Raw genomic sequence first — 12,550 nt, 5'->3', positions numbered from 1 at the left:
CGCTCCCTCCCTCCCTGCCTTTCCTCCTCCTTCTCCCCCCTCCTCCTCCTCCTCACACACACACACACACACACACACACACACACACACACACACACACACACACACACACACTTACACTTCCCGGGCTGCGTCATCACTGGAAAAGGTGGGTGTCTGTGCCAATGATGTAACACTCCATACATGGGAAGTAGAGGGCCAGGCCTATGGGGATGGATGGATGGGAGCAAAGGTGAGCTATAGATGAATTATGGGAAATGGGGTCCCCAGCAGAGCGACAAAAAGGCCTGCCTAAAGCACAGACTGTATAAATGATGGACATACCGCGGTGACGTCACCCACCGGTTTTGGACTGTGTATTTTCCGCGCTGTTATGTTAGTTTTTCGGATCCAGTATAGTGCCCATACTTGAATGAAAAGGTGGAGTGCAGCTGTATCTTGCATCTTGACATCACACAGCTGAGGCCATTGTATTGCAAGGATAGACAATATAAAAGATGGGTGTAGCTTCTGGGACTGAAAAGTGAAGTCATTGCAGTGCCTTAAACTGCATTCTTTTTAGAGGCCTCCAGGGTGCGATAGCTTTGGCTGCAAAACAGAAGCCTACAAAAAAAAAAAAAAAAAAAAAAAACAACCCAGCCCTTTTCCCTAAGCAAAGAAAACACTTTTCCAGTGAGTTTAATGGCACAGTCACTAGTTTTGGGTCATACTTATAAAAAATTAAGTCCATTTTCAAAATTCTGGTCATTCCTAGTGTCAGAAAGGTGGGACATCCAGGTTACAATTATTGACAAGCCATTAACCAATGAGTACACAGGTTCACAGCCTTGCTTGTTAGCCTTAATTTCAGCAAACATGACTTTAACATTATTATGTAGACACTATTTTTTAAGTCAGTTTTGTAACTTCAAAGGTTTGTGATGTATACACTGCATCCACACTTCGCCATCTCTGCACTAAATGCTTGATCCAAACACAGATAAAGATGAATTCATCCACTATAATCACATGACCCTATTATTTTGAACTTTCCATTTTGAAACCTTAACGTTAGCATTTTGGCCTCCTTTATTTGCCAGCTGTTTAAGATGGTCAGAGTCAGAAGCTACCATATTTGGACAAGATTTCGAGTTATCAGCCAAAGTTAGCCAGCTTGGTTAGAAAGCACTATTCTTTAACCAGTAACGTCCAAGAAAGCTACACTATATATCAAATAATCACATTTCAAAGCTCCAAACATAGTAAAGAGGTCTTTCAAAGAAAAGGGTATTTTAACATGAGTGACACCATACAGAACAAAGCAGGCATCACTGATAACAGATTGGTTTTATTCAGTCAGGCACAACATGAAAACAAGGAGATGAGGTGCAGGTGGGTTGCAAAGCAGCTTGTAGATGCACAATAGGCAACTGTAGGCAAGATAAATCAGTAAAGCTATCACTATAGGTAGGTGTAATTACATTTGTGGTCTGGCAGGGAAGGTGGTCACCATGACATAGCATGGTAATGACTGATAACATTGCTCACTGGCCAATTCTTCCCCCAAGGAGAGGAAATACCTCAATAAAGTGTAGTAAGAGTGAGACTCAAGCATAAAAAAAGCTTTGTAAAGTTCCAATCAAGGGAAAAAGCATATCAAGCTCTCCAGTATTCATCTTATTTATGTTTAATACAGGATTAAATGCCCTCTTGACCGCACTCACATTGGTAGAATATGGACAGTAACTACACTCACCTACAAGGCAGCATGATAAAGTGCCTTTAAATAAAGGAGATGCAATGCAGTGTCATATGAGCTGCTGTTGTAATTATGGGGGAGGTATGAAGAAGAAGTGGAAAAGATGTGATCCATTGTGCCTCTAACATGCCTAAGTGCAGAACTGGGTGCTATTTCAAGTGAGTAAAAACATTAGGGTGATTATTAGGGTGCTGTCACGTGTGAGAGAACATGATGCCATGATGAGTGCTCTTGCAGTGAACGAACACAAGGTGAACAGCCCTTCTGATGAAAAACAAGAAATGCTGTGCCCTTTACAATGCCCTTATGTTGGACTGGTCTGACCATTATGGTAACAATTACACCCTTAAAACATTTTTTTTGTTGTTGTAGTTGGCATTTATTAATGTAGATGATTTTAAAACCACGTCAGTACAACTAGTGGTTTGCCTTTATATGTCTCTCTTCTCTTTTGGTCTATGCAGTTTTTTTCCAATTTAAAACACGAATGACACCATACAGAACAAAGACGGGAACAAATACTATCAGGTAGTAATATTTACCTGATAGTATTTTTTTTTCGACAATATAGAAAAAATGCACCATCTCTGCACTACAAGCATAGCAGTTCAACAGCATTCTCTTAACCTACTAGTTTTTGGTAGTTTTATTTGTAAAAGTGTTTTAAAATTTTTACACGCTCTTTTCTGTTGGACATCCTTCTCTCAAAATGCTGTTGCAACTTTTCATCTTGAATTAATCTACACTTGTAAAGAGGGAGATTAGCTCTGGGTTAGCCAGTGGTGCTAGATAGATAGAGAAAAATGATATTAATACAAACAGATTTGCAGAATCTAACAGGAGACAGGCTTTTTTTGTCCAAAGGTTGAATCAAAAGCTGCAAAAGCAAGGGCTTAATGAGAAAGCTCAAGTTTAAGGTTTTATAACCTTCATCCATACATTTTCTTAACAACTTAACCAAATTAGGATTGGAGCCAGCTCTCAGGCCAAGAGGCAAGGAACCATTCCACACAGGGCAAACATAGAAAAACAGACATAATTTACTTTCACATCCAACCCTTCGGCAAATTTATAGTCAGTCACTAACTAGCTTAACCATATATCTTTGGTCTGTGGCACAGGGAAAATACCGGGAGGCCCGAGCCAAGGGGCAAGTTCAAACCAAGAACCTTCTTGCTCTGAGATGATATTACTAACCCCCGTTAACTATGCCACCTGCTTTGATGGTTTCTATTTTATGGTTATAAGGTACTGACTTATTATAACAGGATAAGGAATTCCATTTTATTTCGTTTGAGAGTGCAATCCAAAACTTCTGACACAATATCGCAGAAAGTTGATTCTGCTCTTTTACATAAACAGGAAAACCATGTTCACATTAGACAAAATCAAACTTTTCTCTCAATGAATCAATGTTGACCCTAAAGTTCTCCTGGCTTATGTGCTGACCCTACCATTTGCTAATGACCTAACCTAGCAGCTGGCCTACTAACCTTTACTTGTTTTGCAGCTAACATCAATATCAGATTCCAATCAAGGAGACTGGGTCACACCTGAAATGACTGGAGCACACAGCTAAGAGAGTATTGTGAACACGCACTCAGTTTTCATATAAAATGCACTAAATTGTTGTATTTTGCTACACTGGTAAAAGTATTAACAAAATAAAGAGTGGCTTGCCAAAGTTATAATTTTAATTACAGCAAGCTCTCCACACTTGAATAAAAGAAGGGCACTAAATAGTTCTGTTGATATTAAGTATAAGTTTTATATACAAAAATTATTAGAATAATTATAAAGCAGTGTAAGAAATAATGGCCCAAACTGTATGTAAGCGAGTATGAGGTGAAACCTTTTTGAAAGACTTAAAACATATACAATCGCAGTGAAAGCTTTTTAATTATTTAATTACAACAGTTATTAAAGGATATACATGAATACCAGAGGGGGGGGATCTGACTCTCAATAGTTATTCGGATGCTTTAAGTACATTTATATGCAATTTAGAGTGATATGCATTTATAAGGACAGCAGTTCTTAGTATAGGTGTCTGTGTATGTACCTATAAGTCAATATGTATCTAAAACTTTGATGTCACATGAATTTGTTAAACTGACTAATTTTACAGCAGACTCTTTATTATACTTAGAAACATGCAACAGCTCCCTCTTCTGGGCAAACATAAAAAATGACAAGAGAACAAGTGAGAATGAGAAATGTTTTCAATTTGTTGCTCACTGAAACCAAGAGTAATTTTTGGAGCCTGCTTTATTAAATCCTTTAAGAGGTCTCAAGCCTGTGACTTTGGAGCCACATGTGGCTCCCTCCAGGGGTGAGTGGTCAGTTTGGCTAAACGAACTAAATGATGTTAGCAAGTTGGTGTTTTTTCTTTTCTATTTTTGTTATACAAACAATGAGTTTAATTCAAAATTTAATACAAAAAAGACCTAATCTTAGGCATCCATAGAAATAAGGAACGAAGAAAATCGTTCCTTATTTCTTTCTTTCTTTCTTTCTTTCTTATTAATCTATTTATTTATATCTTTAGAGCTACATAAACTTGGCCTATACATCCTTCTTTTCCATCTATTAGGATGTGTAATGAGAAAAAAGCAAACAAATTTCATTATTGTAGTTACATGATTTCATAAATGCGAGAAAAATTGTAGTATTCCAGTAAAAATGTATTCCAGTAAAAATGCAAATCAAAAATAAAACCTACTAATCATACATAGCCCTCCGCAGAGTAGTGGGGTGTGGTTGATATGCTGATTTATACTGAATAGACTGCACCAACTCCCTGAACCTGCTTTACACCTCCATGTAGATTTTTCTGATTAATAATTATTAAAAATGGTTCTTTTGTTAGTTAAGAAAACAAGATTCTGTCACATATCACCAACAGTCAACCTGGTCCCTGGGTCCAGATTTGTTTTTGATAATTTCGTGATAACAAGAAGGAGATGTCTACCAACATTTCTTATTTCAGTTTAATGTGTATTTGTCAAGTTATGCTCTATTTCTTATTGGGAAATAATCTATGTTAGGGCTAGCTTTATCTCTGGTAAAGATTTCATCTAAAACTGTCTGTGGCTTTTCTTTAGCTGCTAGCAAACAGATAAACAGACAAACTAATCATATAATCGTTTGGAAGCAAGTAACAGAACCTGAATCATTTAACTCAAAATAATCAAAGATGTTAATTGGAAAGCCTGCTTGGCTCATAATGTAAGAACAAAATGATCCAAAAGAGCAAAAATAATAAAGAGGGCATATGAGAACAAATGACTGTCTGAATGAAAACTGACTTTTGAAAAGCCTAACTAACAACTGAAGAGGACAAAAAGCAGTGAGTGCACATGTTCGCTGGTTCTTCTTTTAATCATCAACATTAAAACACAGATTTTGTCTCTCAGCAGTAAAACTGAAACATAATTGGGCACCAGTTTAGCTCATCTGGTTGAGGTTTGAGTCCATTTTTTGCATTTCACCCTCTCTCTCGCTTCATTCCTGTTTACTTTCTACACTGTCCTGTCAAATAAAGGTGAGACAAAATAAATCAGATGGGGAATAATGGGAAAATGAGGGCTGAGTAAGCTAAAGTAATGAATAGTGGCAGTTAATACATAAAGAAAGATAATATTCTTCAGTCTTTACAGAAAAGCATTTCTCAAAGTCCAAAACATACACAAACAAAAAAACAAAAACTGAACAAAATTAATGAAGTGAATAAAATCAACAACACCTGAAGCTACTCAGCCTCAACTTCCTCAGATACAACTTTCAGTTATTCAAACAACATAGCGCCAGTTAATGGTTGGAAGAGTAAACAGCAGCAATGGCTCAGATGTGTTTTCAGTTTCTGCCTTACCATTTTTTCAACAAACACACAGATGATTGATAATCTCTGCTGGAGGAGATTATCACCTGCTGACTTGGCCACAGGTGAAGAAAGGAAGTGTCGACTTTCAGCGATGAAAACTGGGTCATGTCAGGAGGAGGAGGAGCAATAAGACGAAACAAGAAAACAAGGCTACTTCCTTAATTGAGCAAGGCTTGATAGTTTAAGGAAGCAGAGCCACATATAAACTATACACTCTACACTGTACACAACCAGCCACACTGAACTATTCACACTCACACTGATAAAGGGCTTTGTTCTCCAACCAGAACCATTGTTTTACTTAAAAGAAAATAAATTGCAACGCTTCAGAAGAAAACCAGAGCAACCAGATAAAACCCACCAGTATCTCTGGCGAGGCCTATGAGACGAGGACCAATGCAAAAGAAAGTATATAAAAGAAAATAAATATTACGAACAGAGCTACAGTTAAACGTATCTATGTGTCATTAAGAAATATTTTTTTAAAAAGGTCTGTTTTCTCTACTTTTGAACTTCTCCTTTCAAGTATATTTGGAAGCATTTTTGCTTTTCAAATATCTGCATTAAAACTAAAGTTATTTCATCTTGTGCTCCTGTTGCTTTGCACACAGTGCAGTTTGGCAGTGCTGAACTAATGAATCTATCTACTTGCTTCAAAGAGGATTACTGTTCCTTGTGCTTAGCTTAGTTACCTCACATTAGGTTGAGGCTAAGGAGAGGTCTGCTGTCTACAGTGGCCATCTGTCTGCCAGGTGGACAGTCGAGCACTCACTTTGCTGTAAATGGAGACAAGGCTCGAGTTGGATGTTTTGATATACCCAGATGAAGTAAGGATCGCTACTCCGGAGGATCTCAGGGACTGGGAGCTGGAAACTGCGAGCCAGGTGTCCATACCCACCGTCCGGCTCTTTGTTGCACTTTACCCGTACAACCCGGCTGCCATGTCTCCAAACCACGAGACAGCTGCAGAAGAGCTGCCCTTTGTGCCAGGCCAGATCATCAAGGTAAGATTAAGTGTAATTTCATGCACTCTGTACAATACTAAACCGAAGCGCTTCTCTGTGTTTGAGTTGCGTTTCATCTCTTCATCAGTTCAAAATGTTCTTTGAAAGAACCTATAGTGTTTCCTGTTTGTGCTGGAGTCACGACAGTTAAATGTGTAAGAAGACAATAGGTTTTTTTTCTTCATTTCCTGTCACCTTTTTCATCTGATTGATGTGATTTACCGCCTTTTTTCTCTGAATCTGTCTGCTGCTGCATCACATAAATACAGACAAATACATGTATGCAATAAATACACTCTTTTATTCAGAAACCAAGCCTAAAGTTATAAAAGTAACTGCTGGTGCTGTTTTTTTTTTAGGTTACTGGAGACAAAGACGCAGATGGGTTTTATCATGGTGAGTCTGGCGGGCTTTCTGGCTATGTGCCGAGTAATATGGTGGCTGAGATCCCAGTGGATGATGAGTATCTGAAGCATCTACTCATGCAGCAGGGATTCCTCCCCGTGGACCACACAGGTATTAGCCTGTTTACTGTAACACGCTGGCAAAACAGTGTTGCTGGGGTAACTGAAGTATAATTGAAAAACAATTATTGTGGCATAATTTGGAACGAGGCCGTTCAGAGATGATCTGTGAGAGGATGTTTGCAATGAGCTCCTCCCTACAGGAAGTTTACAACAGATATTAGGACAAATAACAGTGAATAAAATTATCACGCACGTCGCTTAGAAATGTGAATGCAAAATTTACTGATTGTAAAAATATGACACTACCACTGTCACTGCGTGGAGTGTTTGTTTATCTCCTATGTTAGCATGAAAGCTTCATTGGGACGTTTGCTTTTCGTACTGCAGGCATGTCTCTAACACCAGACCTGAGCGATGTCACCAGTATCCCTGACAGTGGGGCTGTTAGACGAATGGTAGCCTTATTTGACTATGATCCATGGGAAAACTCACCCAACATGGACAGTGAAGTAAGCACTGTGAAGTAACATTACCATATATTATATATTTAAAATATGAAGATTAATCTACTGTTTAAGTCTACTGTTAATCTACTGTTTTACACAAACTGGTTTTGACTTGCTCTGTCTTACAGGCTGAACTCGGCTTTCGTTCGGGAGATATCATATATGTTTTAGGTGACATGGATCAAGATGGGTTTTACTATGTAAGCATCATCCTTGCACTTACAATACAGTGACTGGTGTTTAGTTTTCATACTGATGTCTGTACAGAAGCTAAACTTTAATTTCAACTTCAGGGAGATCTTCACGGACAACGAGGTTTGGTTCCATCAAACTTTCTGCAGCTGTTTCCCTGGGATTAGAAGAAAATGCACGCTAAGCTGTTTGCTACAAATGCCAAGTCACAGACGCAGTGAGAAACCAGAAGTTTCTATGTAAAATATGGCTAAAAGGACACTTCATATATCAAAAAATAGTTTATTTTATTTTTATATTCTACTAACTGCATCCGTTTTAGACTGAAAGTAAGCAGCTAATGAACCCCTCTGTTAGTATCAATAAGAATGCTCAAAACTAAAAAGAGTTCAGACCTTTGTTTAAATGTTTCTTTATTGAAATAACAGATACTTACAAACCCTTTGATGCAAAAAAAAAAAAAAAAAAAACCAAAAAAAAAACATGAACAACAAAAAAACAGAATATTTACAATAATGCATATTTTGAAAATTACAGGTAAGATACTAAATGTTTTGTCTGGCAATTTTTGCTTTAGGCGCTTTCACAAAAACACAAGAACTGACTTGCTAAATAAATTACCTGATGGGAATGGATAAATTATTTTAGCCTTAATAATACACAATTTACAGATTTCTTTCTCCCCAGTGTTTTGATATAGCATTTCCATTTTTTGCCTTATGCCCTGTGTATATATTTTCTATCACTGGCTTATTTCATATAAGTTATTTAAAAAGAAAAAAAAACATTTTGAATTTTGCAGCAATTTTTTGTAAAAATAAAGAGACTCTTGTTATAACTGAAAAAAAGTTTTAATCATGTAACAAATGTAAGAGCTGTAGTTAAACTGAAAATAAACTGTCCTAATTCTTACTTTCCTTACCTGATTTTTCTTTTTAACAATGGACCAAAAATTGACATTCAGTTCTTTTCTTGTCTGGTAAATACATTTGTTGTAATAAAAAGAAATACAAAATTTATTGGTTAAAATAACAAAGAAGTTCAGCAGGTTTTCAAATGTTCATATAGTCGGTCTGGTTTCTTCTTTTACTTTCCTCTGCAGCAAACAGTATACTCATCCATAAAGTAGGAAACACTACACTGTGTAGTAAAGTTTAGTAGTGCTTTCTACTTTATGGGTGACAACACTGTACATCAAGTAGCTTCTGGTCGATCCACCGCAAATACTGAAAACTGAAGGTTAATCAAAGGCAAGGCTTCACAAACTGAACCGAACACACGATCAAAATTCACGTTATCATTCTTGATAAAAAGAAAGAAAAACATTCAAAAGACTTGACATTTTGCTCAAAATTAGGCTGAAATGAAGTAGTAATGTCTTAGTATGTTAGTGTGTTTAAAAAACGTTGATCATCAGATTTTCAAGTTGTCATCAGGGTCTTACCAGCGTTTGGAGTCCAAGGAAGAAAGAAAACCCAGAAGTGAGCGTGATCTTTTTATTAACCCTGTCTGAGCCACGTGGTTTACACAGGAAAAGCCCCAACAGTTTCTCACACACACACACACAAAATACATGCATGCAAGTATATGCAGATGTGCACACACACATGCACACCCACAAAGACACACGTACGCACACACACCACACAGTAGTTGAAATAGTATTTGCACATTTCCTTAAGATAAAGCAGGAATTATTAGTTGTATTAACAGCTTTTTGTAGAGATTTTTTAAATTTGATGTGTATGTAATCTTATGAACCTGTAGCTGCTGTTAGTCCAACTACCTCGTACACACCTAAACATGTACTTGTACTATACTTCATATTTCTTTTTTGTGTTCACACTAAGTAAAAATATCAGATCAATCTATTTTCACAACCTAAAAGTACCTCTGAATTTAACGTCGTTTATCTTAGGAGGTCTAATTTAAGTGTTTATTTGCACATCTGCACACACAGACACAACCACAAGCGCGCACACACACATGCACATATGCAAATTCAGAGTGTACACCCAGGTCCTGGCCGACTGCACCGCTGCTGCCAAGCGTGATCTCAACCCTTTTAAGGACATACTTTTACGAGGTGGCAACTGCTTTTAAAACAAAAGTCAGTCTCTGAAGCAGATAGATATTGATCTTGATAATAATTTATGTGGATGTGTACCAATGATCTCGTAGCTCTTTGCCAATGCAGCACTAAGGATTGACTGAAATAGCAATGTAATGATAAAAGATCAAAGTGAGTCAAAGTAGACTTATTGATTGAGGGAGCTCACTTTGGAGATGCTGAAGCTCTTAAAGGTTTATGTTAGCAAAGGGAGAGCGGTGCTCCTCAGCACGGTCCTCAAAAGTCAGACATTACTGTCTTGCAAGTCTAAAACATTGTGTATAAATTACAGGAAGCACTTTGTATCTCATTTATAATTCTGAGAACTCATTCACGCCTGCATGTTTGTGACAAGGTGTGGGTGGGGGATGGTGGTGCAAGGCTCTTCCCCTATCCCAGCAGCAAATGTGCAATATGCTTGCAACAACAGAAACTTTGCAAACAGAATAGAGATGGGCCTGTGTCCTCTGTTGTCACGACAACCCAAACCTCAGAGTCACACCAAGTGAAATAAGAGGAAGTGGGGGATGGGTGGCGTGCACAAACCGAGAAAAGATGTCCTCGTTAGAAGAAAACGGAGCCAGAAACAAGCAGAAAGAGAGTAATGGAGAAGATCATCAAAATGCAACACCAGACAATAAGTTTCTTTTTATGCAAGTCATCAAATATTAAGCCAGCCAGCATACACATACACACTCACACATACAGATACACACACACACACACACACACATATAGGTTGTACCTTTGTGAAGGCTGAAAAAAACAGCAGTGAGTCTTTGCAGCAGGCCAGCATGACTGTGCATCTCTCTGATTATCTCAGCACTGTTGCACCAAAGGCTGTCCTTGCATCAGCCATCTATCCCTGTGCAACATGGGATTATATCCTAAGTGAGTCCTTAAAGTACTTAGGGTGATATAGATAGCGTCAAGGGGCCAAAAACGAGCACAGCACCTAATGACACCGGTAGGTATTATCCTCCCAGCAGGGCTTTAATTGAATTATGTTTTACCTTTGACCATTGAGCTCATGAGAGCAGCTGTAAATAAAATATAAACAACTCAGAAGGCATTAGAATGAGCAACAGGGCGGCAGATATAATCTGAATCTGTCAAGAAAAGTTCACCTTTCCTGTTTCTCTCTCATTTTAGGCATCTAGATTTCTTATTATCATCACTGTTGGTTTGGTTCCATCCCCAAGGATGGAAGAAATTAACTGTCCGAGAATCCTCTTGCACTTTCTTAAACTCAGTATGTGCCTTGTGTTGCTGCTGCTAGTCATGCACCTGATCAGTGCTGCTATACAGTCAAGAGATTTTGATGAGAAAAAAATTTCAGTCACTTTCATGTACTTGCTCTGTATTTAGTTATTCAGTATCTCAAAAGAAAAAAGAAACAAGGATTTAGGACTACACAGATCAATGAAATAACATCTTATTCAGTTCAGTTGTATATATCTAGCACCAAATCACAGCAACAGTTGCCTCAAGGCGCTTTGTACTGTAGGGGAAAAGGCCCTACAATAATACAAAGAAAACAGAGAAAATCCTAAAAGTTAAATGCCCCCCTGTGAGCAAGACAAGAGGTGTATGAACACATAGTGAGTGAAAAAGGTGAATGAAGAAGGAACATTCAGTGCATCATGGAAATCCCCTTGCAGCCTAGACCTATTGCACTGTAACTAAGGGAGAATTCAGGGTCACCTGATCCAGCCCTGAGACAGGATGTTTCTAATTTTAGAGATATTGCACAAATAGAAGAAAACACACATATATATTAAAACGTAGTTTAATATGTGCATTGAAGGACATATCCTGGTCAAAAATGACAGGATATGTGTTACTGGCCCAACAGTGTTACTGGAGGCCAAGGAATACCATCCAGTGTAAAAATCTGGTTAGATACCATATTTCTGAGATATTTCAGTTTTAGCTGAATTTAGAAGCAAAACATTAGAGGCAATCCGGGTCTTTATGTCCTAAAGACATTCCTGCAGTTTAAGTTGGTGTGTGTGTGATCTGGCTTCATGAATGGATAAAGTTGGGTTTCATCTGCATAGCAGTGAAATGTATGCTATACCTTCTAATGATAATGGCTAAGAAAAGCATGTATAATGAATACAGAATTGGTCCTAGCACAGAACTCTGCAGAAATCCATAATTAACTTAAGTGTGTGAAGAGGACACTCCATTTATACCTATTGGATCTATTAGATAGATCTGATTCAAACCACTACAAGTACCTTGTACCTTCAATACCTAAAGCTGATGGTTTGGGAAAAGTAATTACTGAAGTTAACCCAGAAAGGTTAATTTGGGGTAAAAAAGAGTAGAAATAGTAAAATTATTAATATGATAATCTGCCTCTCTGGAAGTAGCCCTCAGATAGCTAGTCTGCACTGTGTTAGCACAAGGTATTGGACAAGATGTCAGTGGATGAATTATACCCTTAATCTTAGTTACAGCACTTTCAGAAAGACTTCCACTGCTGTGTAATCCATCATTGTAAATGTAAATGCTATTAGGAAATGATCAGACAAAAGAGGGTTTTCAGAAAAAGAATTTAAATGTTTAGTTTCTAACAAGAAACACTAGAGTGTGATTAAAAAGGCAATTGAGTCTAATAATAGACTAAATGCTATCTTGAGGC

General features: G+C 37.7%; 1 protein-coding gene across 1 annotated transcript; it reads left to right on the top strand.

Annotated features, from left to right (window-relative positions):
- The first annotated feature begins 6,388 nt into the window (after positions 1–6,388).
- Positions 6,389–8,106, top strand: LOC146654398 (RIMS-binding protein 2). The gene is made up of 5 exons (XM_085380751.1): positions 6,389–6,625; positions 6,985–7,141; positions 7,480–7,601; positions 7,727–7,798; positions 7,892–8,106. Exons 1-5 carry the CDS (start codon positions 6,404–6,406, stop codon positions 7,955–7,957), a joined length of 639 nt encoding a protein of 212 aa, XP_085236877.1. The 5' UTR covers positions 6,389–6,403; the 3' UTR covers positions 7,958–8,106.
- The last annotated feature ends 4,444 nt before the right edge of the window (positions 8,107–12,550 follow it).

This window comes from Rhamphochromis longiceps, linkage group LG14 (assembly GCF_057381845.1).
Source record: "Rhamphochromis longiceps isolate RC_006_pf linkage group LG14, R_longiceps_female_GT1.1, whole genome shotgun sequence".
NCBI classification, from domain to species: Eukaryota; Metazoa; Chordata; class Actinopteri; order Cichliformes; family Cichlidae; genus Rhamphochromis; species Rhamphochromis longiceps.
The sequence above is the reverse complement of the archived record's forward strand: the minus strand, read 5'-3'. Positions and strand labels throughout refer to the sequence as shown.

Coding starts and splice junctions, on each gene's coding strand:
- LOC146654398 (XM_085380751.1), top strand. CDS start 6,404: ATGGAGACAAGGCTCGAGTTGGATGTTTTGATATACCCAGATGAAGTA. Junction 7,142..7,479: donor CCTCCCCGTGGACCACACAG/GTATTAGCCTGT, acceptor TTCGTACTGCAG/GCATGTCTCTAACACCAGAC. Junction 7,799..7,891: donor ATCAAGATGGGTTTTACTAT/GTAAGCATCATC, acceptor TTTCAACTTCAG/GGAGATCTTCACGGACAACG.